A 27,642-nucleotide genomic window follows, 5' to 3' on the forward strand; every position below is an offset into this window, starting at 1 on the left:
CCGGAAATAGATCTCCGGTAGCGGAAGCAGATTTCTTAGACCGGAAGCGAGTGTGAGGCCAACATGGCGTTAGCGGTGCTGGCGCTGAGGACGCGGACAGCTGGTAAACGGACGCCGTGGCAGTCGCCGGGCGAGGGGTGGAGGCGGAGTGGAGACCTTGCAGGGATCTGGGGGCTTGGAGGTCGTTCCCCCACGGATGACCCTGCGGGCGGGAGGGGACTGGGGGGAGTGTGTGGGGCCCACGAGGTTTGAGGGGCGGTAGTCGCTGGTCGTGTGACACCTAGGGCGCGGAGCACGTGACCTTCCCCTGCCAGGGGTGCAAATACAGCTTCCCTAGGGGTGGGTGACGGTTCTCCGCTTCCCCTGTCTAGGTTTGTTTGGATCCCATTATCTACAAAAATGGGTTACTGCTTTTGGCACATAGGCGCTCAAAAAGTTAATCTATTCATTCAGCAGATTGAGGTCTTTGTGCCAGACACTGTGGTAGGTGTTGAGGATCTCAGCAGAGAAGATGAAGACATAGTCTCTACCCCCAGGACGGTTACTTCTAATAGATAAGCCAGTACATAAGCACGTAAATAAAATAGTTGTGAATTGTTGCAACTACTGTGACAGAAAGGGAAAAATGTGTCTGTGTCTTTTTTTTAGGTTGGGTGGTCAGGGAAGCCCTCTGAGGAGGTAACATGTAAGTTAAGACCTAAAGGATGACAGGAGGCCTGGCTTTGTAAGAGAGTGAGGGGCAAGAGAATGACTTGACCCAATTTTCCATTTTGAGAAGCAAACTATTGCTCTTATGTGAATTTAAAGGGAGTAGGAGTGGAAATGAGGAAACCAGACGGGAAGCAGTAATAGTAGCCCTGAGGGGAGATGATTTAGTCAGGGTGTTAGTGTCAGTGAACTTTGGAGGGCAATGGGAGGATTTGAAATCCGTTTTGGAAATAGGATCCACAGAGCTTACTGGTGAACTGGATATGTGAGATCAGCAAAGGGAAGGAATCTGCAGTGACTCTTTGATTTCTGCCTGAGCAACTGTGTAAGTGGTAGCATCATTTACTTTGAGGAGGATGGGGAATAGGGTGAAGGGCAAAGATTCGTGAGTGAGATAAGTTAGGTAAAGCAAAGTCCAGTTCCTGAAATTGAGTGAATAAATGAATAGGTGTTTAAAGGTAGGTAGATCCTGGTGCTGGCCATTTAACATGTTGTCTCTCGAAGTCCTTATCTCTGGTCCTTTGCCCCAGCTAGTCTCTGTTCTCATTAAAACTTCAGAAACCTAGGTTTTAGGAACTCTGAACTTACAGACTCCAGGACCCACAAGCCTTCTCTAAAGACTGGCATGACCCTGATTAACCATAGCTGTATCTGGAGACCTGAATGCCGGGACTGCCATTCCTGGGCTTGTCATATAGCACAGGGCTTCCATCCTGGTCAGTATGAATTTTAGTTCACTTTCCTTTTTAAAATAAATGCCATTGAGCACTTTGGAATGAGTATGGAGAGGTCAGATTAACAAGGGCAGGGTGTCAGTCTTCTTGGTTGGACCTGTGCTTGATGGACTTGCCGAACAAAGGAAGGGTCCAGCCTTCTGGAATGGACAGGAGCCTGTGGGAGTCACCCTCACAGAGGCTGCCCTTTTTGTTTACAAGTATCTGATGTGCAGTGGATGGGTGATGGCTAAGAAGGTGGTGGGTGAGGTCAAAGCAGGAGCCTCTCTCTGGGTGTCCCGTTGCTGGGCTCTGTGGTCTGGCTCCTCCACAGTGCATTGAGCCTTGAGGGCATAATGGTGAGTGAGGCTGAAACAGGCAGCTCTGTGGTGTCCTCTTGCTGGCTTCTGTTTCTGTGGTTTTGTTTCCCTTCAGTAGGACTGGATGTGTCAGGACCAAGGGCACATGGTGTTTATTTTTTTTCCATTAATATTTTACTCCCTCCCCTCAACCCTAGGCCACACACAGACAGCTCATGTAGTGCTTACACCATGGACAATACAAGAATGACTTATCCCCTGTCGTGGGGGAAGACCAAGGACCTCAGACACTCCCTGAAAACCCGCAAAGTCAAGTGGCATTTCTGCTCACACACCTTCCTCACCTCCCCTGACACTGCCCCCTGCCACCTCTCAGCTTAGCAAGTGACCCATTGAGGCAGAGAAAGAGTCTGATGGGGAGCCACTCTGTTTGAACAACATTTCTGTTCTCTCTGCAGTTACAGCCCTGCTGAGCCCCCCTCAGGCTACAGCTCTTGCCGTCAGATATGCATCCAAAAAGACAGGTGGCAGCTCTAAGAACCTCGGTGGAAAGTCACCAGGCAAACGCTTTGGCATCAAGAAAATGGAGGGTAAGGGTGTGGCCTGGCTTCCACTTTCCACTTAGCACCCTACCCTGCTGTCCCGGCGTTCCTTTGAAGAGCGGGCAAACCACACAAGTGCCCTGTCCTGTACTCTCCATTTTGCTCACCAGAACATTTAGTTCCAAATTAAAGAAACAGATAAGACCTGAGGCGGGGTGGAGGGGCTGAGGAAGAGCAGATAGGTGGGAACTTTGGCCATGCGACTGCAGAGGAGGCTGCCGGGTGGGGGACAGGGAGCTCCTTGTGTCAGACTGGGAGTTGGTCTTATCCAGGGGCAGGCTTAGAGGTTGGTATGTAGCATTTGGGCCAGGAAAGCGAGGGCTGCCATGGTTTCTTAGCAGTTCGCTGTGTTGCCTCATTGTGGGGGCCTAAAGGTAGCACACCTATGGACTTCTCTTCTAGGTCACTATGTTCATGCTGGCAACATCCTTGCGACTCAGCGCCACTTCCGCTGGCACCCAGGTGCCCATGTGAGTTGCTCTGTGTCCCACCCCACCCCCACCCCCACCCCCCCCCCGCCGTTTTTTCTTCACCTCTCCATGCTCCTGAGCATAGTAATTATAACAGTTGCAGTTATTGGGTGCTTACCAAATGCCAGGTGTCATGCTGATTCCTGGGCCTGCATTATCTCATTTCATCCTTACCCCCATCCCTAGGGTAGGTAGATGTCATCTCTGTTTTACAGGTAGGATGCCAGAAACTTAGAAGGCGGGGTGGGTAGTGACAGAGCTGGGATTTGAACCAGGTCTGCTTGACTCCCAAATCACTTTTTTGCTTTGGTAATAGCATTAGCTTGGTTCTCTGGGGTCTCCTTTCTAACCCCCAGTTCTTGGAAGAGGATATTTCTAGTGATTTAAGATATTTTTTTAATCTTGGGAAACTAATTTCAATTTATTCATTTTTTTCTTATTTTTAAGAATTCCTCCTTTGATTAAAGTTATTACTAGATGGCTGAAAGATAACTTGAATTTAATAAAATAGAATTCAGTTTGTGGGCCAGAAATTTGGTCCATACCAGGCAGGGATTTCAGTTTCAGCAAGTTGGTATTACTTGCTGAGGTAGGAAAGTTCTTTAACACAGATCTATACTATATTCTTTACATTATTTAAAATATTAGTTTAGTTTCCTCTGTAATCAATTTCCTCCTGCCTTCTTACCTCTTTTTTGGCAATTTTAGTAGGCACAGAAAGACTGATAGTAACCTATAATTATTTCAAAAATGCTAATTTGTATGTGAATTGATTGTATGTGTAGTACAATTTTTTTTATTTTTTTAGAACTCGAGACATTCAACATGTGGCTGTGTTAATTTTTCAGACTTAATACAATAATGACAACAATAATAAAAGCTAATACGTTGTGACCTGGGCAGTATTCTAAGCTCTTTCTAATTATTAACTCATTTAATCCTCAAGATGACCCTATAAAATAGTTAATATTTATCTCCATTTTGCAGATGAAAAAAGTGAGATACAGTGAAGTAAATTAACTTGCCCAGATCACACAATAGTAAGTAGTAGTGCTGGGATTTGAACCAGTCTGTTCTTTTAATCAGAGAGATATTGAATAATGCTGGGTAAAAATTGCCACACATGCAATCTCAGGTTCTAAAAGAAAAAAGCTATGATATGTATAGTTTAAAAAAAAAAAGGAAAATAAATATATAATACACAGTTTATTTAATCTCTTTGCTCATATTTCTCACCTGAACATCAGGGTTAGCGATAGTACCTACTTCACAAGGTGAGAATCAAGTGAGTTAATGTATATAATAGGGCTTGGAACAGTGCTTACACACAGTAAGCGTGACGTAAGTATTAGCTGATATCATTTTGTTTAATTAGCGTATGCATTATCCATATAGCTTTGAGCCTAAACTTTATAGATCACCATATAGATGAAAATGTATGTCAAACTAGTGTTGTGGTAAGCCTCAGTGAAGCAAACTCCCAGGAGCAGTGACATTTTCCTGGGCCTGGTTTGGGCATCTATCCAGTGTAGCCTCTGGCCAGCTGCACAGATATGGGTCCGGGTATCAGCCCTCAGGAACTGAGTAACCACCAGGATTGGCTGTTGGAGTTTTCTTTTCCCGCCTTTGTGATGGAGTAATTACCAAGCAGTGGGAAAGGGAACCTGAGATGGAGCTTTCTGAATCCTCCCCTTTGGCCCCAGGGCCTGAATCCTTGTGAAGAGTCTATCCTAGAGCCCTGGGATGGGCCCCCTGACTGTCCAGCTGACCAGGTCTGTGTGTTGCAGGTGGGGCTGGGGAAGAAGAAGTACCTGTATGCTCTGGAGGAGGGGATAGTCCGCTACACTAAGGAGGTCTACGTACCCAGTCCCAGCAACTCGGAGGCTGTGGATCTGGTCACCAGGCTGCCCGAGGGGGCTGTGCTCTACAAGACTTTTGTCCACGTGGTTCCTGCCAAGCCTGAGGGCACCTTCAAACTGGTAGCTATGCTTTGACCTCCTGGTTGAGGCCTTTGGACAGAGACTGGAGCCCAGGTGACAGGAGAGGGTGGTACCAGACGTCATCAAGGGTTGGAGTGATGACAAGGCCTCCCAAGGAAGAAGTCTGCTTGGTGGTGACTGCAGGAGACTATGAAGTGACTGGCTGGGAAGCCCTTTGGGAGACCTGACCTGGGGCCAAAAATAAAGTTAGCTGGAGTCATGAGTCTCTGCTATTTGGGGACAAACTGGGATGGAGTGGCTTACTGATCTGTTACCCATGTTCTCAGGTGCACACAAGGGGGAGCCTCAAAGCAGGAAAGAGGCCTGTCAGAGTGAGGAAGTGAGAAGAGGGGACTTCATTTTGAGGAGGGGATCCCTTTAGCACCATCCCCCAAAGGGGAAAGAAGAGGAGTGCTTGTGCTTGAGGGTGTTCCTGCTCCTTCCCCTCCTGGATCCCACAGAAGTCGCTGGGGAAGAGTGGGCGGGGGGCGACCAAGGGGCCAATAGAGGAAGCCAGCGTGGTCATGTTCCTCTCCTGGAGCCACATTCAGAGGGAGCTGGGGCGACAGCCCCAGAAATGGCCACATGGCAGACCCCTTCATGCCTCTGTGGGTCCAGAGCAGAGAGGCCCCATCTGGCCTGGAATACCAGGGTCCTTCCAATGATGAGGCAGAATGGGTGACAGATGGGCTTCTTCCTGTTACCCAGGGAGACACCTAGCTCACATTCTTGCCCGATTCTTGGTTTATCTCAAACCGTAAACTGCAGCAAAGAATCTGGCTTCAGGAGTACTCAGTCTGGGCCTAGAGTGGGCTGGGGGCAGGCCTTCATTGTCAACCCAAGACCTTTAGAAGCTTGGCTTCGAGTGCAAGGGCGAGGAAGGAAGTCTCAGCAGGGGTGGACAGACTTCCTGGCTGTTGGAGGTAGGCGATGCTGGCTGCAGCCCCAGAGAGGGCTTGCAGAGTTAGTGCCTTCCTCCCAATCACTCTTCTTTGCCCTGAAAGCAGGAGCTCCAGGGGTTGAGGGCAGAGAAGTCTAATTCTGGAGGTCTGCCTTGAATTTGTCACCTTGATTCTCAGGGCATGACCCCAGATTTCCCACCTCCTGCAAAGGTGGCCCAGGGTTTGTTGAGGTGCACTTTGGCTTCCTTCCCGTAGGGTCTTATACCAAGGCCCAGCTCGGGGAGATTGTTGGAAGCGTCTCCACAGGCTAAGCGCTGTCCCTGCCAGTCCCCGCCAGTCCCCGCCAGTCCCCTGGAGAAGTGGGAAGGGGCAAGATGGAAGAGCGTGTTCCCTCCTATAGTGTTTCCCTGAGCAGGCAGGTGGCTGCTTCCTGGGGTGGGTGAGCAGAGCCATGGTTGGGTGGTAGTGCAGGCAGTGACCTTAGGGCCTCCTCATAGCTGGATGGCAGCTGGGAGAGGTAGAGCGAAGACATTACCCATTCCCTTACACACAACCCCCCCCCATCCCCCCCACACACATGCTCTTTCTTTGGACTTTGCTTTCTGTGTGTCCTCTCCCCCAGTGATGGTCCTTCCTGGAGACAAGTTGAATCTTAGAGCCGTTGGTTCCATGGAAGCTCTTCTGCCCAGTCTAAATCGCTTCCCTGGACTGGGGTCTGCCATCCTTTCCTCTACCCAAAGAGGTGAAGTGAGGCCTCTAGCCAAATCCTGGGGCTCGCCATCCGTGGTCCTTTCCTTGTCCCAGAGGCTCTGATTAGGCATTTACATACAGTAAAAAAAGTAATAAGGAAAAAAACTCAGTTCTCCCACTCAAGGCTGGGAGGGCTGAACATTCACCTACCTCTCTGCAGGCCCAGAGCCAGAAGCGCTGTGCAGTCAGCTGGTGCATCTGCTGCCGCCGGTCCTTCTTTTGAGCACTTTCATAGCTGGGCAGGCAAGCTGGCTCCCATAGGGATAGCTGGCGGCTGCTGCGTAGCCCCACACAATACCTCACCCCCCTGGGGATAGCCCTGTGACTAAGGGAGCCAGGCAGGCTTGTGCAGCTGTTCTCCAGCTTCCGTCTGGACCCTTTCCACCAGGATGAGCCTAAGATCAGGGTACCACACAGACTTCTCTCCAAGGAGTCTCTCTAGGCTTCCTCGCCTTCTTCCCCTAGCCACACTAGGCCCTGGCACACACCTCTCCCCCACGGTCCTCCCTCACCCGCATCCCCTGGGACTCTCAGCACCTTTCCACTGCCTGGACCTCGGTGGGGCATCCCATGGTGCTGAAGCAGGGAGAGGGGCAGTCCTGGGGATCATGAAGGATGACTCAGAGTGAAGCTCAGGGTTTAGGGTCAGCGAGCAAGAGAGCAGAACCCAAACCTTTCTTGTCCCCATGTCCTCTCCCCATCTTGTTCTCTCCCTCCACCAGTCCAAGGCACAAAGCCCAGACCCTTAGCATTTCTGAAATGCACTCGGGTATAAAGAAGTTCCACCCCTTTCTGGCCACTAGCTCATTCTTTCACAATGTGGCAGCCAGCTCTGATGACCCTTGTGGGAGAGTCAGAGAACACCTTCTGTCCCCACCTCTCCATCCTCTGTCTGGTGCTCAGAGTTGGGGTTGGAGCCTGGGGAGGCTGCAGGTCTGAAGATTTCTTTTGCTTTTTGTACCCAGCATCCCATGTGGTACCCCGTCCCTGGGAAGAGGACTGACAGTATGGTAGTCACCACCCACAGAAGTTGGCTCTGGGCTTTCCCCTGGGAGCTAGGAGCTTGTGGGCCTTGCTTGGAGAGCTGGGAAGACCATTGTCTTCACCAGCAGCTCCCAGTACTGGGTCCTGTTTCACAATGGCCAGAGAGGAGGCTGGCCAGGATGTTGCTCACCCTTTCCACACTACTTCCTTGGTCCAGAGGGAACCCAGACTGGAAGCTGCGGGTCCACAGAGTAGATCCAAAGGCCCCTTCCATACTGAGCAGAGAGCAGAGGACGTGGCAGCACTGGGGCTTCGCTGGTACAGCAGCACAACAGGATGGCCATGATAAAAACCAGCATGAAACTCTCCTCCCCCCAGAGGCACCAGGCATCAGAGGTTCAGCCTGGGCCTGGCAGGCACAGACCCATCTCACCTCCCCAGACTGAAATTCCACTCCAGAAGTTGAGCAGGAATGACCTGGCTGGGACTAGTATCAGCTTGACATGCAGGAGAAATGGGGGCAGGGAGCTCCCTTTTTGCTGCTGCATCAATTCCCTGTGGCAGAGATTTGTGAGGGAGGACAGAGCAGCTATATCCTATCTTCCTCCAGCCCAGGGAAGGAGTGATGTGTGTAAGGGAGTTTACAGAGGGACAGACTCAGGGAGGAGAAGGAGCTTGTGGCGGGGCAGACACCCTTAGAAACTGGATCTGAGGAGGCAGGGGAGGGAGGACTCGAGTCTGAAGTCAGACTCCTGGTGCCCAGACTCTCTTCCGCTATCGTAGACTGTAGCATCATAGAACACAGCAGGGAAGGGACCTCAGGGTTCATATACCAGCCAAACACAGCATTCTCCCCAAGTGGCTTGCTTTAGGTGACCCTATAGATGAAGAAGCTGGACTTCTGGCCTCTGGTGAGGAGCCAAGTGTGCATCTGCCCCAACTCTGAACTTGGGACAGCAGTGGGTACTCACCAGTGGCCACAACTATGTCTAGGAGGCTGTTCTCTGCGGTGATCTCTGCACAGGGAACAGCAGTGGCAGAGCGGTGCCAAGAAAGGGCACTGGCCTTAAATGACCTTGAAGACAGCCACAGGATGGGCTCCCACCCCCTCTGCCGGCCCCACCCACCATCCCCACAGGGCCAACCCTCAACCCAGGATCCCTGGCCCAGAGGAGCAGCTTCATTCAGAGCCATGGTATCTGTGAGCAGCTCTCCAGATTCTCAGCTTCTGCCCCTGCTTGTCCTGGCCAGTACCATGCCAGGACCTAGTGTCCCACAGATGGCACTCCACTCTGCAGGCCTGGCAGCCACGAGGGTCCCTCAACAACCTGCAGGAGAAGGGGTTGGCGGGAACAGGCTAGGCTTCTGCTAAACCCAGAAGACAGCCAGGGGAGCTCCACCTCGCCCAGATCTCTGCACCTCTCAGTCCTGATCCCCTCCCAGCCCTACTCTGCACCCCCCCTCCCCCGCCACTTCCCATCGGCTCAGGTGACAGGACTCCAAATGCCAACTGTCCTCTGGTCTTTGCTCCCATCTCTAACGGAACTGAGGTGTCCCTGGTTGTCCTGGAAACCAGGCACAAAATACAAAAGCCTCTCTCCCCAGGCTCTTCCCCTCCCTCCAAAGGAATTCTTGGGCAGCTCTGGGGGCCCAGGCCCCCTGCCCCCACCCCACTTCCGCCTGGCTGTTATCCCGATTTTGACCCCAGGGGCCCAGCCATGGGAGGATTTCAAAGCCTCAAAAAGCTCAAGCCTCCAGGTTGAGCTAACCCTAAAGAGAGATGAGGGTAGGGGACACTGTCAGCCAGGAATTCAGTCCGAGTAGCTGCACTCACACTTGCCTCAGGACCTGGACAGGGAAGAGGATGGAGTCGTGAAGCCTACTCCTGGTCCCACGTTGCTTCTAACTCATGGGGCCAAGACAAACCAGCCAGAGCAGTGGGGCTGGGGCTGGACTTTAGTTTTCCTGCCAGCCTGCAAATTAGAATTGCCTGAGGGAGCTCTGAACCCACACCAGTGTTGGGTTGCCACCTCAGAGCAATTAACTCAGAACCCTCAGTCTGGATCCCCATCCACTGGGCTAAGCTCAAAATGGTCACAGCAGGTGACTGGGACCTGGTATAATAGGATGGGAGTGGCAGGGGCTGAAACAGAGGGCATGTCCCACCTAAGTTCCAAAAATAAGACTTTGGAAACAGTCGTGCTAGCCCAACAACAGCATAGCCACAGCCTGGGTTAAACATGCTGGCTGGTCTGTGAGTCCTTAGTCACCAGAGTGTAAATGCTCTATTTACTGCCTGTGCCTGATATGCTAAACCCAGTTATTAATTTTTTTTTAATCGATCTAAAGGCTGATGTAAAACAAAACAAAAAACTTTTAGAGAGCCAGATTAGAACTTCAGATGTTCTATAAAATAGGAGCCAGAAAAAAGCAATCATCTCAGCCCTTGAACCCAAACACTATTTCCTTGGAGTGCTTGCTGAACCCAAACACTATTTCCTTGGAGTGCTTGCTGTTAGCGCCTTCCTCGTCACCTGCCTTAGGAGAGCAGGAGAACGTAGTGAGAGTGGCGTGGAGTCCTCCTGCCTCCACCTGAAGCCTGCAGCCACCAACTAACAGCTTTGACTTTGGGTTCATCATTTCAGTTTCCTGGTGTGCTAAAGGAAAATAATAAAATTGCCTGCCTCAAAGGGCTGTGAGGATTAAATGAGATACTCCATGCAAGGTCAGCACAGTGGCTGAACAAACCGAAACCCCAACGCTGCCACTGGTGGTCAGGGGTGCCCTCTCCTGGCAACTTGAAAAACTTGACACATGGCAGCCTGGGCTGGAACTGAGCCCTTTGTTTCCCAAGCTGAGCTGACCGGGCCAGCGTGACTGGCTGATAGGGTGACTTTAAAGGTCTGAGAAACCTTCACCTTTGCTCCCACATTAAGTAAGGTGTGAAGGACTGATACTGAGCCATGGCTGACAATGGCGGAAAAGTGGGAGGGGAGAAAGGGCTTGAGAAATGGAGGGAGGCTGGACAAACCTTTCCAACACGGCCCTCCCAGGTCCTAAGGCAGCGGCTAGGAACCCACGCCACCACTGCTCCTGCTCGTAAATGGGGCAATGGTAACTACCAGGCCCTGGCTGGGATTGCCTCCTTCTTGAGGCTGCCCCGTAACTCAGAACTGGGCAGGAAACAGCGAGGGCTTCTGGGATGGGCCCTGGTGACTCCAAAGACGGAGAAGCAAGCCTCTGCCTTGGCCTGGCAGCAAGGGAGGAAGTGCCGGGTCAGGACTCTGAAGAACTGTCTCCTGCTGGCCCACTGGGTGACAATGAGGAAGTCTCTGAGCCTCTCTGGGCCTGTTTACCCCTCAGAAAAAGAGGGATCTGGATTAGATGGGTTCTTGTGTCCCTTCTAGCTCTTTGATGGATTCTAAACTGTTCCCACTCTGGGGGAATGAGACCTCCACCTTCTGCCAAAGTACCAGCCAAGACTTTTAGGAGAAGAGGGCCTAACAGTGATGGCTCTCTGACACCCAGGAGGAAAAACACAGAGGCTCAGTTGAGAGAGATAGAGATATATTTCTTCTGTTGCATATTTCAGACTTCACACTGAGCTTCAGGCACAATGCTACTCCAGGTTCTTCTGAGAGCCCTGGCAGAGTCTTCTTCCCATGCTGCTCAGGAGGGCTCGCCCCAGGCCCTGCTTGCAGTTCTGGGTACCTGGGAGACTCCGCAATGGTCTCAGTAGGCCCTGGTGCCCTGCTTTCCCATCAAGGGGCAGGGGATGCTGGAAAGCCCTAGAGCCAACCCCACCCCCTCTTCTATGGTCCCCTGGCTACAAGAGGAGAGGCTGACCCATTAGATTCCAGCTCTGCAGTGCTCCCCTAAATCACCTGTTCTCCAGGCCTCAGAGCCTGGCATAGCACTTGGACCCCTGCAGAGCCTCAGCAGTGAGCAGCACAGGCCAAGGCTGGGGGATGAGGCCCTGGAGAGCGAGGCAGGCCCAGCCTCCTCCAGAGCAGCAGCAGATGGGCTCGTCAGGCCCCTGCTCCCCAGAGCCATGGCCCACTTCCTGGGGCTGCTCCGAGCCCTATTGCACATCTTTTGTTTCCAGTTCATCCCCCCACTACCCATTTTTCTTAAAAAAAAAATTAGAGGGGAAGGTGAGGAAGAGTGGCCTGTGGAAGCTGGAGCCCTTCGCCCCATGTTCCTGCCAACATCCTGGTCCCCAGCAGAGCCATTTGCGGTGGTAAATACTAAGCCCACCTTCCCTGCCGTCTACAGGTTCTTGATGGCTGACACAGGTGTACTGCCTGGGCCTCTGGTTCTTGCATATGAAGGGGACATCCCTCCATCGTCTGTAAGGTGCAATTCCCTGGGTCTTCCGGAGGCGCTGGCTGGGACCCTGCTACCTGAGTCGTCCATCTGCTTTGACAGGCCCCAGCTCTGATTTGGGGTCAGGGAACAGAGAGCTCCAGCTGGTCAGTCTGCAGAGCTCCAGGGAGGAACAGGTAGAGGGGCCCATGGCACACAGTCCAGCCACAGACCAGAAGCCACCTAGTTCCCCATCTGTCCAGGCCTCCAGCGCAGGGCCCGTGAGCTCCGCATGCAGCCGGGCAGCCTCCTCTGCGGGCTCTGGCTGAGGCAGGTTCAGGATGCCGCTGAGTCCCTGGAAACTCTGCTCCATATACTCGTTGTGGGGCGGCCCAGCGTGCAGCCAGCTGGCATCATCTGGGGGTATAGAGCAGGAGTAAGCATGCCCCGCCCAAATGATTCCATGAAGGCCAGACCCTGGGAGTCAGGTCTGGGCACCCCAGTTCCTGTCCCAACTCTACCACTGAGTCGCATCTTGCTGAGTGACTTTGGGCTAATCCACAGAATTTTCTGTGCCTGTAAAACTTAGTTTTATAAAATCAAGACAGTAATCCCTGAATTCCTGACTTGAGGATTAAATAAAACAGTGGGTTCAAGGCACCTTAGAAAGTAAGGTTACTTTCTGGTAATGGTCTGGTTTGTGTCACCCATGCCCCTTCTCAGCCACCTCTAGTGGTTCCCAGAGCCCTCAGAAGCCTAGTACTCAGGCTCTCCAGCTGTGGCGCCCTGCTTACTTTGCCAGCCTTCCTTCCCACCACCCCCTGGCATCTTACTACCCTCCACCCTCTGTTCCCCTCACGCACCAGACACCTGCTAACTTTGTTCCCTCAGTTTAGAATACCCTTCTCTGTCTATAAAAATCCAGCTCCTTCAAGGCTCAGCTCCAATACCCTCCTGCTGTCAAGCTTGCCTCTCCCGCCCCGTCTCCTCCATCAGGCTATGAGTCCTAGGAGAGCAGGGCACAGCTTGCCTGTTCTGATCCGCCCCAGCCGCTGCCCCACCCTAGCACCCCGTCCTCCTCTGGGTTACCTCTGCTCTGACCCACCTTCTCTGTGATAGGATGTGGCTGGAAGAAGGAAACATCTACCTACTTATTGAGCGCCTACTATATACCAGCCACTTTTACCCACATACTCATTCCTAATATCTCCCAGGGGGTAGTCACTTGTACTAGGGCCCCCTTGCAGGAGCCTGCAGCCTATGCCTGTGTTCAGAGTCTGCTCTCTTATCCTCAGCCAAGTGGGTGGAGGGCCATGTGACCCTGCCCACCTGGCTACCGATGGACTGGGAGGATGGCCAATCAGATTTGCTGTCCTAAGAATGTGGAACCTGTAGGCCAAGAGACCCTGGTCAGTCTCTGTTGTACTGAGAGGCCATGTATCAATATACTGAGAAACCAGAACCTGAGGCTGATACACAGAGCACAGGATGAGGGACAAGGTGGCCCCAGAGAGACAGAAAGCACCTCTGGGTCCCATTGGGAGCTGAGTCATTTCCTAGGTTCTGTGGCGGAGAGCCCTGCATTTTTCCAATAATTTCCCCTTTTTCACTGGAGCTAGTTTGAGTGGATCTGTGTTCCATGCACCCAGGAGGCCTCTAACAGTTGTATTACTCTTACTTTACATGTAATAAGACTGAGGCTCAGGAAGGCCAAGTAATTTGCCAAGGATAAAAGCCTAATTAAAGTGTCAGAGCTGTGTTCTAGAGCCAAGTCTGCCTAACTCCAAAGCACCATACCACAGTGCAAGGCCCTGGGATGCTTACCGATGAATGATCAAGGCCACAACCCGTCCCCTTCCCCTACTCTGATGGTCAGCTTCTTGGGGTCACCTGTCTGGCAAATCCTATTCGGCCTGGCTCCTGGGCATCATTTGGAAACTAGATCCTTACCTTTCCTGAGAGGTAGTTTGCGGTTGAAGGTCAAGGGCAGCACGAGGAAGCGGGTCTCACCCAGGGGTTCCCAGAAATGAAGCAGTCGAACAGTCCAGGCCCCTGGCCGCAGGGGCCGGCTCAGTGGGGGCTTGTACTGCGTGACCTCGGTTTCCGCGTCTACCACGATGTCGTAAGATGTAGCCACCACATAGGTGGGATCGATCCACACCACAGTGGCTGTGAGGTTGGGGCCTCGGGCCCAGCGCTGCATGGCCACAGGCTCGTCCAGCGGCCCCAGCAACCCCCCAAAGTTCCGGAAAAGACGCTCTTTGGGGTCCCACTCGGTGCCAACCTGTAGGAAAGGAGGCAGCTGGGCAGGAGCCGAGGTAAAGTCCTCTCTACCTGCTGCTACCTCTAATTCCTGTGTGACCTCAGGCCAGTCACTGTCTCTTTCTGGTCCTCAGTTTCCCTCTCTGCAAAATGATGGGCTCAGACTAGGATTTCTTTACTAAGCTCTGAGATTTGTTCTAGGCTCCTGTTCTGACCTGCTCTGAAGTTTTGGGGGCAGTAAGGCAGAGATGAGGTTCGAAGCCCTGCCCAGAGACCATCCCCGCGCTAAGGAGACACTCAGAAGCCTAATCTTCTGGCCCGAATGGAATGTCCAAGTCCCTTTAGCAGAAAATCCCTGGAGTTTAGAAGACTGGGCTTGCATTGTAGTGGAACCAAAGTCCCCTCCCTGCTGACTGCATGTCCTCTGTGCATCCCAAGGCTGCCATCACTGGGAAAGAGGACCCGTGAATCCATTTCTGAAAGGCCTAACCCAGTCCTTAGCCCTCCCTTAGTGTCTGTCCCTCTCTCCCCACTACCCCGAGTCTTGCTGGGGGACAGGAGAAAGCAAGGGGAGGACCTGTCCCACCTCCAAACTCTGGAGCCGGCTGGCCTGGTCACTGCGCCCCAACAGCTTCAGCGACCCCTGGGGCATCAGCCACATCTCAAGCGTCTCTGCCGGCCCCTGGGCTGAGGGCTGCACCGCCTGCGTCACCAAGTAGCCCTGGAAATGGTCGTCATAGAAATACAGGTGCACGCTGGTCGGCAAGCCCCTGGGCTCAAACCTAAGAAGGTTCCAGCAGGGAGAAAGGGAGATGCCATCAGCACACCTGACTTGGCCTGGAGTCCCAGGGAGGGGGCTCTGGGGTGTCCCATCCCCAGGTGCTTTCTTTGCCCCAGATCTCATACCCACAGAGCCTATGTGCCTGGCTTTTGCCGCCTTTGTTTTGTTTGCATTTTTCCCTGCCTCAGACTGGGGGCTCCCTGGCGGCAGGGGCTGTCTCTTTCTGATTGGCCTCCTCGTAAGGCACTACACACTGGGGGTCTGCAAAATGTCAGAAGGAGGTCTCACCTGCAGAGTGGGTTGGCCTGTGGGGACGCAGCGGTGGCGGCGTGGCGCAGGCTGAGGCGGGCGAAAGCGGTGTAAGCAGTGAGCATGACATCACTGAGCCCGCTGGGGCCATCGGCCACGTCATAGGTGTTCTCCCAGTAGGCCTTGAGGGCTGGAGTGCCGGGGGGGTAGCTGCCATATAGGTGGAAGTCCAGGATTTCCAGTACCTCCTGATTCACAGTCGACTCAAACTTCCGGGCGAAGAAGGTGGGTCTGGAGACTTGCTGGAGCGAAGAGGGAAGGAGGGTGAAGGGGTCTGGAGGTCCCAGAGAGCACAGCAGGGGAGGCGCCCTTCCCGGCACTGCCTGGAGATCAGCCTCCCAGGGCCTCTCCTGCTGCCAGTGTAGCCCCCGACCCCTGAGGGCTGCTCCCAGCGAGGGGCCCCCAGATTCTCTGCTTGGACCACCTTGGATCATTTCTGACTGGAAAGCACCTGGCGAAAGCTGGGGTGAGGCCCTATCACGGGGCAGAGATTGGGGGTCACAGGGAAGCACCTGCAGCCGCAGGAAGTCCTGCGGCTTGAAGTCGTTGGGGGAGCAGCCGCACCAGTCCACGATGTGCTTGTACTGGCACTTGCAGCCCAGCTTGCGGTTCCAGTTGGTGACCCGCAGGTTGTTGTCCACGAGGCTCTCGCAGGCTGGGCTGTTCTCCAGCACCGTGTGGAAGAAGGACTGCGGGTGGCAGGGCAGGGTGGAGGGTGAGCTGGGGCACCCACCACGCGCCCTCTTGGCCTGGGTGCGGGCCCGGTCACCCACCTCGGCTGGGAGCAGCGTGTACGTGTAGAACTGACGTAGCTGGGCCACAAGCGGGTCGTCTGTGTACACCACATACTCCACAAAGCTGCGCGTTAGCACGAACCAGTCAGAGCCGCCATCCACCACGATGCCCGCTGGGATCTGCCGCTCGCCCAGACGCCACATGTGCGAATCGCACTCATGGAAGAGCCGGTCCAGGCCCTGTTTCTTGATGAACCTGTGGCAGGCAGATGGGCCCGTGGCTGAGGGTTTTGCAGGGTGGGATCCAGGCTCTCATCCTTCCAGGAACTAGCGCTCCTTAATCTGTGATTGGTTTGGAGGTTTTGCAACCCGAGGCTGGGGCCACAGAGCCCCCCTGTGTGGGAGGGCTTGTGGCAAGACCCCAGGACCAGGGCCTCCTCCCCGACCCCCTCACCTGGAGTTGTCCCGGCCATGCGACTTGAGGAAATTCTTGTCCCGGTTCTTGGACAGGAAAGCTACCAGCTCCTCGTTGGTCCTGGAGAGGAAATGGGATGTAGGTAGTGTGTGTGACAGTGGCTCAGTCACCGGCCCAGAGTGACTTTACTCTTTGGCCCCTTCCTTTCTCACTGAGAGTCGTCCTGACCAAGTGACCTACTTCAGATTGATGCTCTGGGGTGGTGGGCATCTGAGGCCCCTGAGGAAGACCATCCCATCCTTCTTCCACCCCTTGCTGTCTGACCCATGACCCCCAGTACAGACCTCTGGCTCCTCCTCCTCCCCATCTCTTGTCACTCTCAATCCTCACATCATCTTTCACCAACTCCTCCCCTAAAACATTGCTGGGGCCAAGGGACCATGTCTGAGCTATACAGATCCCAGAATGAGGCTTGGGGGAGGGAAGGGGTCCATCAGGACCCTTGAACCCCGAGTGCCTTGACGTGCCCCCCTCCCATCTTCGGGGCTCATAGCATCACCCCACACCTGGTCGGGTAGTCAGTGGCACTGAGGTTGATGAAGAAGTCCCAGGCCCAGTCGGGCACCTCCAGCAGGTCCTGCATGCTCCGCAGATACATCCTCAGCAGGCTGGCCCCGCCCCAGATGGTGACCATGCGCCAGGGCGTCACCCGCACGTTATCATACTGCCGGGCCAGCTCTACCACCTCTCGGTGCAGGTAGTTGGAGCGCTGTGGGAAGTGGGCAGGTGGTGGTGGAAACTCAGCAGTGGAAGATGGACCCCCAGCATGACAACCTTCCCACTCCGCCCCACCCCAGAGCACAGTACAAGTGTCACAGAATGGAGAGAGCACAGGCCAGGGCTCCAGCTCTGAAGCAGCCATGTCACCTGGTGCTGGTTGCTCCCCCATCCTGTTCCCCTACCTCTGGGCCACCCGAGCAGGTCAGAGACACTGTCTGTCTATGACCTTCTGAGTCTCTGCTCTACTTGCTCAGATGCCCTTGGTCTCCCCGGCCACAGTAGGTACCTTGTCCACGTGGATATAGAAGAAGTGCTGCTCGTGGTAGACAGCCTTGAGGAGACGCTTCAGCTGGCGGATGGCGCGGCCATGGACCACCAGCATGTAGGCGATTCGTACTGGGGGGCCATCCGCGGGCTGCTGGGCCCGAACGTCGTCCCACTGGATGCCGGGGCTCATCTTCCCTGAGAGTAGAGAACAGGGGCATCGGTGAGGTCTGGCCCCAGGTCACAGGGTGGAGGCAAGACGGGAAGAGGGGGCTGCCTGCCTTCCAAAGGAGGAACCCTGCACTTAGAGCCCGCTGCTCCTAGGCCCCAGCTCCACCTCTGCCACTTAGTGCACTCGTCACCCAACTTGGGCAGCAAGGTGAGCCCCTCTGAGCTTTCCTCCCTGAGAAATGGAGGTGAGGATCCACGCCATGCCCCCTCCCGGGCTGCCACCTCTCTGCCCATGCCTGTCTCTTACCAGGCCGCTGGCAGTGCCGGGGCACAGCCTTGGGCATGAGGCTCCCGGCCTGGTGCAGGCACACCACGTTGGCAATCTCCTGCTGGCACTGCTTGGAGCTGGCCCGGGCCAGTGCAGACAGAGCATCCTTGCCCACGATCTCGCACTTGGGCGTGAAGCTGTTGTCTGTGGGCTGGGGGGCGCCCTCCACACTCCCTGTGTCTCCATGTGGGAAGCCAGCCGCCCCAACCAGCGCCTCCCCGGCCGCTGCCCCACTCAGGTTCTGGCGGCCTGGGGCCTCTGGGGGCGGGGTGGGGGGGATCTGCCGGCTGGTTCTGTGCCGGCTGGTTACTGCCCGTACCACCTTGGCCACGGGCATGCCGGGGCTCTCAGCACGGCCCCGCCAGCGCCCATGCTTTCTGCCCGCGCCGCCCCGCCGCCCAGCTGAACTGTCTGTGTCCTTGGAGCCCTCACCGGGGTCTAGCGGCCGTGGCTTCTTCTGCCTTCCTTTCTGTAAAAGATAGGCAGACACAAGTCACTGGGACAGTCACTCTCCTCCAGCTCCTTCAGCTTCCTGCTGGGCCTCAGGCCTAGAAGCCCCTGCCACCCTTGATCTAGAAAAGCACTGTTTGCCTGAGGACTCTGCACAAACAGCACTTCTGCTGGGAGGCCTCCCTGACCAGCCAGCGGAGGAAGTGTCGCCCTCCCGCAAGGCACCATCGCACCCACGTCCCCACGATCACACAGATCACAGGGCACTGAATCTCTTTTGTGCTTTGGATTCAGATACCACTTTCTTTTTCAGCAACTATGAAAATGAATATCCACATATATCATAAGAGAAACATGCAAAGACCCTGCAGACAAGAGTGTCCACCTAGCACTCCCACCCGGGCCTGACTGGGAAGAGACGGTGCTCTTCAGAAGGAAAGCATTCTACTGACTACAGTATTACCGCGTGGGAGTGCTGAGGCCACAACAGAGCAAAGGGGTCTTGCCTGGTGGGGAGGGAAGAGGTGAAATCTGAGACCCCATTACTGGTCAGGTTCTCTGGGAAGCAGAGACCAAGAGAGAGTCAGAGTGCAAGAGATTCACTGGGGGGTGTGGGGTCACCTCTGGATGATGAGGAAGCAGGAGCAGGAAGCAGCAGGGAAAGCCTTCAGATAGCCAAGCCGGCCTGACATCTGTGCAAAGAGGGGGAAGGAAGAGCTTGAGACGACAGCTCGGCTTCCCATCTAGTGGGAAGCTCCAGGGCAAAGACAGCCTAGAGATGGGAGCCGTGGTACCACTGCTGGGGGTGGCCCAGGAGGTGCCTGGCCATGGCTGGACGGCTGAGGCAGAGCCTGAAGGCACCTGCAGCTGCAGGCTGGCAACTCACTGCTCCTTGTGGCAGGGTCTCTCTCGAAGGGAAAGCTGAGTGCTGCGCCTCAGTATCTCCACCCCTGCTTCCTGGCTCCTACAGCCTCTTCTCAAACCCAGGCACTTCCCTAACGGTCCGGTCACACTTGAAAGTGTGTATACCCACCCTCTTCCCAGCTCTCCCTGTCCCCCTTTTGTGACGCACCACCCCCCCCCCCAACTTCCCTGCCTGACCAAATCCCATCCATCTTTCAAGATCCAGCCCTGAGTCTCCTTGTGTGAAGCCATCCCATTTGCTCCAGGGTGGGACGTTCTTCTACCCAACCAACTCCTTGGGGAGAGGCTGTCATTTCAGCCCCATTACCCCAGTGCCCGGCGGAGTAGCTGGCACATAGGATGTCTGGTTGGTGTCAGGTGGATGAAACACGGAAAGGATGGAGGAGTGAAAGGCACTGTGTGACTACTCTGGAGTCACCAGAGCTCCCTGCCCAGCTCTGCCACTCCCCCACAGTTACCTACCTTCTCTGAGCAGGTTCCCTCAGCTTTAAAATACAGGAGGGAAGTGTGAGTGTCCAATGAGATAGAGCATGAGATAGTGCAGCTAGAAAGAGCTGGCGCCACCAGCTGTCCCCTTCCTCTCTCAACACTCTCTGTGCAAGTCCTCTTCTGGCCTGGCCTTCCAGCAGCATGACTCACTGGCCCACAGCCTCTGAAGCACCCTCCTCCCTCAGCTTCCAGGATGCCCTCCTGGTGTTTCCCTGGTGTGGCCTCCGTGGCCACTCCTTATCAGTCTTCTTGGCCGACCCTTCCTTATCTCCCAAGGCCACCCTGGGGCCTTGCCTTGTCCTAGGTCCCCAGGTGACCTCATTCAGTCTCCTAACTCCATCCACTCCCAGATTTCTCTCTCTGGTCTGGAGCGCTCCCTTGAACCTTCAAGTGTCTAACTGCCAGCCTCCTTGATGCCTCCCTTGGGAGCTTGATAGACCTATCAACCCACAAATCCAAAAGCAAACTCCTGATCTTCCCCCGATAGGCTCCTTCTTCAGTCTTCCCCATATCAGTTAATGACCTCTCCATCCTTCAAGTCTCTCAGGCCAAAAACTTAGGGGCGTCACTTCGACTCTTGTTTCCCTCACACTCCACCATCAGTACCTCCTGTTGGGGCTCCCTTCAAAGTACATCCAGAATTTGACCACTTCTCACTGCCTCCATCATTACCACCCCTGCCTGGAAGCCCTGCTCTTACTCTGGTTTCCTAGAGTCCACTCTCATCACAGCAGCCAGTGTTGCCTTTAAAACAAGTCCCATCTCCCCACTCCTCTGCTTGAAACCACCCACGGTTCCCCCTCTGAGGACAAAGCCCACGAACCTACAAAGGCGATGTGAGCTGTGTCTGGCTCCCCCGCCTCTGCTCCTCCCTCCTCTGACCTCACCTACTACCCTCTCCTCAGGCTCACTCTCCTCCAGCCTTAATGGCCTTCTCCGCGTCCCTCCATCCCACCTGGCATTCACTGTCCCCTGTGCCTGGAATGCTCTCCCCTAGATGTCCCCACAGCCCCTGCCTCCAATTCCTTGCTCAGGTGGCATCTTCTCAGGAAGGCCCCCCCTGTCCACTGTATTTACAACTCCAGCTCTCCCTCAGCCTCCACTTTGTTTCTCCCATAGCACTTATTACCTTCTCTCATCCTATAATGTATTTACATGTATAAATGTATATTGTGTTATTCTATGTCTCTCCCGTTACAAGAATGTAATGTCCACGAGGACAAAGCTTTTTGTGGTTTTGTTCAGTGATGTATTCCTAGAGCCCAGAAGAATGTCTGGCAATGGGAGACACGATATATATATATGTATATTTTCTTTTTAAAAAATTTTTGGCAGCGCCGTGCAGCTTGTGGGATCCTAGTTCCCCTACCAGGGATGAAACCTGTGCCCTCAGCAGTGGAAGTGCAGAGTCCTAACCACTGGACCGCCAGGGAATTCCCTCAATAAATATTTGTTGAATGAATGAATTTATGAATGAGTGAATGAATGAAAAGCTCTTGGCATAGGCTCAGCATTCAGTAAATGCTGTCATCCTTACTATTATTATTAATGGAAGGAGAATAGGAAAGAGTCAAACGTGAAGTCAGGAGAGAAGCAAAGGCCTTCAGATACTTCGGACCATTGGTTTGAGTTTTCCCTGTCCCTCCCCTCCCTAGGACCTCCCTCTCCTCCTCTGTCAGAGCACGGCAAGTGCCTTAGGGCCAGGGCCCCACCCCTACCCTGGCACCCCAGCCTTCTGTGCCTGGCACCCAACCAGCCCTCTTGGGAGGTGCCCAGTGAGAGCCAGGGGTGTCTATCTCCATCTGAGAAGAGATATCTGCAAAGGCGAGGGCAGGTGGGGAGGAACCAGCAGATCCCAATCTGTTACCCACATTGGGGAGGGCACCCTGGACTGGAAAGCCCTCAGGAAAAGTGGCTGCAGCCCCACTGAACTGAGCATACATCAGCCTGGTGATGTCGGACCTGGCCACACAGCGGGCAGAGGAAGACATTCTCAAGCTTAGGTGGGTGGAGATGGCAGAGGAGCTGTGGGCTCTCAAGATGGAAGTCAGAATCAGCGAGTGAGGAAGCTGGTCAGGAGGGCAGGGCACAGGGCCAGGCCCGCTGTGGTGGGGGATAGGATGTGGGAAGAGATGGGCATGTTGGTGCCCTGCACTGCAGCAGGGAGCTGGCTGACCCTGAGAAGGACAATCCCAGAGGGGGCTGGGGGACCAGAAGGCAGCAGTGAGGAACTGGGAGGGGGGCTCCTGGTGGTCGGCCAGCCCCCACCACATATATACACCCCAAGAGTGTTTATATGTGCAGCAGCAGGTCCCATATTTGTGCCCCTAGAGGAGCTGCCCCCAGTCACCCCTGAGGTCAGAGTCCCCTCTAATTACTGAGGATGGGGACTGGCCCTAAGACACCTGCCTGGAGGAAGTCTGGCCTCCGAGGCCCCCTCTCCCCACTGAGGAGGAATTCAAAGTTCTCTGCCATTTCCTGGCTCTGCAGCTTCTCCTTGGAATCCTTCTCTGGGCCATGGAGACAGAGAATACAGCAATGCTTATCCCACACCCCACCACTTTGGACTTCTCAGACTGCGTTTAAAGTAAGCGGTGAGACAATGTTTGTGAAAGCTTTGAAAACCATAAAATGGCTCTTTGGATGTTAATGGTCATCTCTGGTCTCCAGTCTAGCCCTCACAGATGGGCAGAGTGTTCCTCTTAAATGCACATCTCACCCATCGCTGCTTAGACCCCTTTAGTTTAGAGCCACTTAGAATAAAACCCCAGCCCCTTACTGCGGGCTCTAGGATGTGCCCTGGACTAACTCTTGAACCTTCTTCCAGGGATCGCACCATACCCTCCTTTCCATTCCTTGAAGGCACCCAGCTAAGCCCATTCTCCTCAGGGCCTTCTGCCTGAACTCTGCCTACCTCTTCCCCAGGCTGACTGGGTCTTTCAACTCACAGGCCAATTCCTGCAGAAGCCTTCCCCAACCACCTATCTAAACCAGCCCTCTTGTTATTGAGTTTCCTTTTCACTGTCAGTCTCTCCTTGTCTGCCCACGAGGGCCGAGACCTCGTCTGGTATATTTATTTCTGTATCCCCAGTATTAGCACAGTGCCTGGTATGAAGGAGGACTTAATAAATATTTGTTGAATGAATGACTGACTGACTGAATGAATGAATCCCTGTTACCACTGTGCAGTATTGAAAAAATAATAAGAGTTATTTACTGATGATTTAGCATGGGCCAGCAACTCCTGCAAATACTTCACAGGCATCACCCAACGAGAGAGGTGCTATTATTGCCCCCATCCTTGGGGCGCGGATACTGATGAGGATGCAAAAGAGGTTAGGCGATTTGCCAGTGGTCACACCACTTACCAGTAGCAGCGCTGGAATAGGACATAGGATGGTGAAGTGGGATGGTCCAACTGAGGTGACTGCTGAAGGGGTCCAAGCCTCAGTGGCTGCTTGGACTACACAGCCTTTAGGTCATCAAGGATCTTTTTCCCATTCTAGTCCAGGGATTCCCCTATCAGGTTCTGCTAGGAAGCTGGAGGAGGAGGTGCGGAGGCAGGATCCCCAGCACTCTACTGCACCAGTTCTCCACCCCAGGCTGGAGGCAGGGCAGCAGGGACCTTGAGGCCTGGACAATCTCTCATCCCATCCAGAGATTTGTTTCTGGGAAGCCTCTGATGCTTTGCCATGCCCCTCCCCAAAGTGCTCACTGGCCTCTGCTCACATATTCCAGGGTCAGAGGGCTCCCTAACTCCTTGGCAGCCCTTTCCATCTTAGAATGTCTCATCTGCCCAAAAAATCTTCATACACTCTCTTCCCCTTCCTGCTACTTACTGGACCACAAAGAACAAGCTCACGCCCTTCGGATGTCACAGAGCCAGCCTCCTCCAACCCCAACCTCAGCTCCTTTTGGAGTTATGGTCTCATGTGACTCTGTCCCAGCTCCCTTCACCATCCTAGTCTCTTGGTTCTCCCAAAAAAAGGCAAAAGCAGCAATTCTCCCAGTCTCCACACCAGGCCTTCCAGACCGCCCATATGCAGGAAGGGGAAGAGGACATCAGGGCTCCCTTGGCCTTCACCCTGCCAGGTGGAGAGGCCCAAGAGGACGGGGCAAGCAGAGTGTCTGGCTCAGAGCCCTAGAGGCACCAGAACCAAGGGGTGGGGGCAGGGAAGCCCTGTCATCTGGCCCACAGCTTAGGGCCAGGGTTTGGCCTATCCTCTCCAACCTTCCAGGATGGTCTCAGACACCACTGGACCCTCCTGACCACACTGGGGAAGACATGTCTGGGCCTCCAGCTGAAACCACATCAGCCAAGAGTGAGTGAGACCCTCAGAGCAAGGACCTGGGGATTAAGCAAGATGGGGTTTGCCCCTGCTCCAGGGCCTGGGGTTCTGCTAAACCAGCTGCTGCTGTCCCCATTCCCTTAGAGTCAGAGGGGGCGAGTCCCCAATTCCCTAATGTCCTGAGGCCCCCTCACCAGCTCAATTCCCCTGCCATCCTCTCCTGAAGACCCATGCAGGTTCTTCAGACCCTTAGCTGAGGAAGCCACGTCTCAGGGACACTCCAGTTCTCTCCCTCGGGGTCACTCCCTCTCTCCTCAGTTGCCACACTGAGTTCCACCCCCAGGCTCCACTTCTTCACTGGCTACTGCCCCTGAGGGGCGGCTGGGCGCGGTTGCCCGGGGTCCCTCGGCCCCGGTCCTCCGACCACGGCGCGCACACTCCCGCCCCCTCCCAACTTCAGAAAGTTTGGCCTGGGGCTCCCCACCTCCGAGCAGGCTCGGGCCCAGCCCCGCCTCCCGGCCCCGCTCCCCCCGCACCCGCGCCTGACCTTCACTGCTCCCCGGGCTGCAGACCACCCCACCAAGACCCGCTCCTTCCGCCCCGGGCCCCTGCCGGCCCGCGGCCCGGTCCTCCGGGTCACGCACAGCCCCCGCGCGTAGGCCCCCGGGCCCGCCTGGGAACCGGGCTCCAGGGGTCCGAGGCCTCGACCCAGGCGGCCGCCCGCGCGCGACACGCAAGCGGCCCGTGCCCCACTTCCCCGGCCGGGGCCGCCCGCATCCCCGCCAGGACCCCGCGCGCCCCCGCGCCCGGCCTGCCCGCCTGCCCGCCCGGCCGTCGTAGCACCTCGCCCGGCTCGTCGTCCTCCAGGACGCTGAAGCTCCACACCACCAGGCCCTGCAGCAGCAGAATGGCCAGCGCCGTGGCAATCGCCAGCTTGTAGCGCCGCACAAGCTTCTGCACCCGCACGCTCGCCACCATCTTCCTGCCCGGGCCGAGGGGCGCGCGCCCAGCCCTGCAACCCGGCCGCGGGCGCGCGCACGGGCTCGGGCCGAGCCGGCTTCCCCCAAGCAAGGAGCGCCTGGCGCGCGCCGGGGCGGGGCGGGGGCGGGGCCCGCAGGCCCGAAACGCCGCGCCCTGTGGGCCAGGGGCGGAGCCTGGGCCTACAGAGCGGTGGGCCTCCGCTGCCCAGCGCGTCGGGCGGACTGCGGGCCTTTCGCGCCGGGTCCGCTTCCCGGGTGGTCCCTTCCCCGTCTTGGTCAGTGCCCCAGCTTCTGCGTGTGCTCACCTCCTCCTGGACGGCAAGCCCATGGAACCAGTGTGCAGAGAGGTCTGCAGCCGACCTCTCTCTGGCTCGCCGCCTGGGGTCGGGGGTAGGGGTGGGGGACTCAGCCCCGCAGAGATCAGCTGGCTCTCCGCCCTCGTGCAAGCAGAGAATGCTAGAGCTCCCAGAAATGCCGAGTTGGGAGAGATTGTCTAAGTGCCACAAGCCCTGCTTAAAAACCATGGAGGCCTCACCTACGGGGCAAAGTCTAACTCCTTTGACTGGCATCTGAGGCCCTTCACAAAGCCTTGTTTCCTCTCTCTTCTCTGTCTTATCCTAGGCATCCTCAGACCTCAACTAGAGCCGTGGTTACCGAACTCTAGGGTATGTCAGAATCACCCGCAGGACTTGATAAAACAGATTGCTGGTCCCTACTCTCAGAGTTTCTGCTTGGTGGGTCAAGAGTGGGGCCCGAGAATTAGAATTTTCAACAAGTGCCCAGGTAATGCAGATGCTACTAGTCTGGGAACACACTTGGAGAACCACCAGACTTTTGCGCGTGCCGTTCGCTGTGCCCAGCCCTAGCAGTTGCTCCCCTGCTCCTCTCCCCCTTCCCATCAGTGGCATCCTCCCAAGTGCTTACTCAGCACTGTCTGCATATCTGGTTGTGATTTCTCTGGAATCATGCCTTCTTCACCTTTGAATCCTTAGGCCGGCAATGGACACCCAGCAATGCTCAATAAATGTTGCGAAAGAAAGATCAAATGAAGCCCAACTTCCTGTTCCATCAATTGATCCTAACATTTTTGGAGAGGCTGGTGTATTCAAGCACCACATAGACGAGGCCTGAACCCCTGCAGCCCTCCCCTGAACCTGGCAGGTCTACTGAGAGAGGGAAGGGGAGAAGAGGGAGAGCAGTGCCCAGCATAGCCAGGTGCATCCCCAGCAGTGAAGCCAAGCTCCGTGAGAAGGAAGCAATAAAAAGAGCAAAGCGAAGGTTGAAAATTTATAATGAAGATTTTAAGAATCACTACACAGACGTCTGGAAAAAAATGGTTAAAAAAAAAAGAGAAAAGAAAAAGCTTGAAAGTGATGATAAAAGGGTTTGGAAGTTGCCTAGAGATAAGCTTGATGAGGAAATTCTAAGCTGTGATGAGTACAGGAGATGCAGTTATTTGACGGCACTTAAATAAAACCTCCTTTAATCATCTCCTGCCCCTTTGGTATTTGTAATCATTCTATTCCTCAGCATTAGTTAAGTGGGAGAATTATAAACAATGTTTCAGATGACAGTTTGGCTACTTAAGAGAAACTACACTTCAAGATTTTGGAAAACATCAGTTGGCATGCCAGCAATTGATATGTTAATTAAATATTGACCTTGTGTGTCATTGAATCAGGTCCCCCAGGGACTGTCTACCTGCCCATACTCCCCTGCACCCAACAATGAAAATAACTTTATTTTCCACTGATTGTATAAATAATCTATACTCATTATATAACATTTAAAACATAGGGAAAAAATAAGGAAAAAAGAAAAAGTCACCTGCAATCCCACTCCCTGAGATAATCATCATTAATATTTTGGTGATGATCCTTTCCCCATCTCTTTATGTGTATAGATTTTGCATGGATGGCATCACATTACACACATGGTTTTTAAATATAGAAACTTACTTTTAAGTATTTCTCTCCCCTTCTCCTCCATGTTAACAGTCTGGCTTCCTTCCTACCTTCCTTCTTTCCTTCCTTCCTTCCACCTTTGTAACAATTTTCACACACACACACACACACACACACACACACACACACACACACACGGGTTTTTTATTTACATACACTTTGTATCTTGCTTTTCTCCCTTGAACATAAACACATAGTAGAAATTCCCCCAGAATGGATGGGACAGGTCTAACCCATTCTTTTTTAATGGCTGCATAATATGCCACTCCTTTCTTGAATGGGCATTCACTTGGTTTCCAGTTTTTGTGACTACCACAAGGCTATAATAATGTGGTTTGACACTTATCCTTATGCATTAATGTGTTCATTTCTGTTGTAGAGTTTCCCAGGAATGGGATTACTGGGGAAAGGGGAATTTTAAATGTTAATAGCTATTGCCAGATTGTGTTTTCAAAGACAATTCAACTTTTCTGACAGCAATGTATGAGAGTATGGTTCTCCTGCATCCCTTCCAACAGCAGTTATCACTGTTGCATTTCTGCTAATCTGATAGGTGAGAAGTGAATGCCTTGGTTTTCAATTTGGGATTTTCTGCTGGAGAGTGTCTCAGTTGGTTTCCTGACTGGGTTTTCTTTTCCCAGAATTGCCTCTTCATAATCTTCATGAGTTTATCTATTGCTATTGCATTATTTGTCTTTTTCTTATCAATTTTAAGACTTTTTTTCATCCTTTTGAAATTGAAAGTTTTCTTCAATTTATCACGGCATTT

The 27,642-nt window shown here is 54.1% G+C and overlaps 2 protein-coding genes and 1 long non-coding RNA gene across 6 annotated transcripts; 2 read left to right on the plus strand and 1 right to left on the minus strand.

Annotated features, from left to right (window-relative positions):
* The first annotated feature begins 30 nt into the window (after positions 1-30).
* Positions 31-5,015, plus strand: MRPL27 (mitochondrial ribosomal protein L27). 2 transcript variants are annotated; one of them, XM_036837524.1, is made up of 4 exons: positions 31-103; positions 2,200-2,331; positions 2,746-2,813; positions 4,601-5,015. In XM_036837524.1, the coding sequence occupies exons 1-4, from the start codon at positions 64-66 to the stop codon at positions 4,805-4,807; spliced, it is 447 nt and encodes a 148-aa protein (XP_036693419.1). In that variant the 5' UTR covers positions 31-63; the 3' UTR covers positions 4,808-5,015. The 2 variants fall into 2 exon arrangements, with proteins under 2 accessions (XP_036693419.1, XP_036693418.1); XM_036837523.1 differs by lacking the exon at positions 31-103 and adding an exon at positions 1,072-1,424.
* Positions 5,016-10,978: 5,963 nt separating this feature from the next.
* Positions 10,979-24,947, minus strand: XYLT2 (xylosyltransferase 2). 3 transcript variants are annotated; one of them, XM_036837381.1, is made up of 11 exons: positions 24,773-24,947; positions 18,210-18,246; positions 17,301-17,476; positions 16,801-17,003; positions 16,274-16,354; positions 15,859-16,075; positions 15,598-15,774; positions 15,065-15,327; positions 14,582-14,777; positions 13,684-14,017; positions 10,979-12,150 (listed from the first exon to the last, which is right to left on the minus strand). In XM_036837381.1, exons 1-11 carry the CDS (start codon positions 24,905-24,907, stop codon positions 11,828-11,830), a joined length of 2,142 nt encoding a protein of 713 aa, XP_036693276.1. In that variant the 5' UTR covers positions 24,908-24,947; the 3' UTR covers positions 10,979-11,827. The 3 variants fall into 3 exon arrangements, with proteins under 3 accessions (XP_036693276.1, XP_036693272.1, XP_036693273.1); XM_036837377.1 differs by having other exon boundaries at positions 17,757-18,246; XM_036837378.1 differs by lacking the exon at positions 24,773-24,947 and adding an exon at positions 23,009-24,366 and having other exon boundaries at positions 17,757-18,246.
* A 122-nt stretch (positions 24,948-25,069) lies between these two features.
* On the plus strand, positions 25,070-26,400 carry LOC118886920. Its single transcript, XR_005017830.1, has 3 exons — positions 25,070-25,256; positions 25,531-25,574; positions 25,902-26,400. It is a non-coding gene; the product is annotated as an uncharacterized LOC118886920 (long non-coding RNA).
* The last annotated feature ends 1,242 nt before the right edge of the window (positions 26,401-27,642 follow it).

Source organism: Balaenoptera musculus, chromosome 20, assembly GCF_009873245.2.
Source record: "Balaenoptera musculus isolate JJ_BM4_2016_0621 chromosome 20, mBalMus1.pri.v3, whole genome shotgun sequence".
In the NCBI taxonomy this organism is placed as follows: Eukaryota; Metazoa; Chordata; class Mammalia; order Artiodactyla; family Balaenopteridae; genus Balaenoptera; species Balaenoptera musculus.

Bases quoted from the DNA above. Each gene is read 5' to 3' on its own strand.
- MRPL27 (XM_036837523.1), top strand. From the start codon at position 1,334: ATGACCCTGATTAACCATAGCTGTATCTGGAGACCTGAATGCCGGGAC. The intron at 1,425-2,199 runs GTCAGTATGAAT...TTCTCTCTGCAG, and splicing joins AGCACAGGGCTTCCATCCTG to TTACAGCCCTGCTGAGCCCC. The intron at 2,814-4,600 runs GTGAGTTGCTCT...TGTGTGTTGCAG, and splicing joins GCTGGCACCCAGGTGCCCAT to GTGGGGCTGGGGAAGAAGAA.
- XYLT2 (XM_036837377.1), bottom strand. From the start codon at position 24,907: ATGGTGGCGAGCGTGCGGGTGCAGAAGCTTGTGCGGCGCTACAAGCTG. The intron at 16,355-16,800 runs GTGTGGGGTGAT...TTTCCTCTCCAG, and splicing joins GCCACTGACTACCCGACCAG to GACCAACGAGGAGCTGGTAG. The intron at 15,328-15,597 runs GTGCTTCCCTGT...TCTTCGCTCCAG, and splicing joins AGGACTTCCTGCGGCTGCAG to CAAGTCTCCAGACCCACCTT.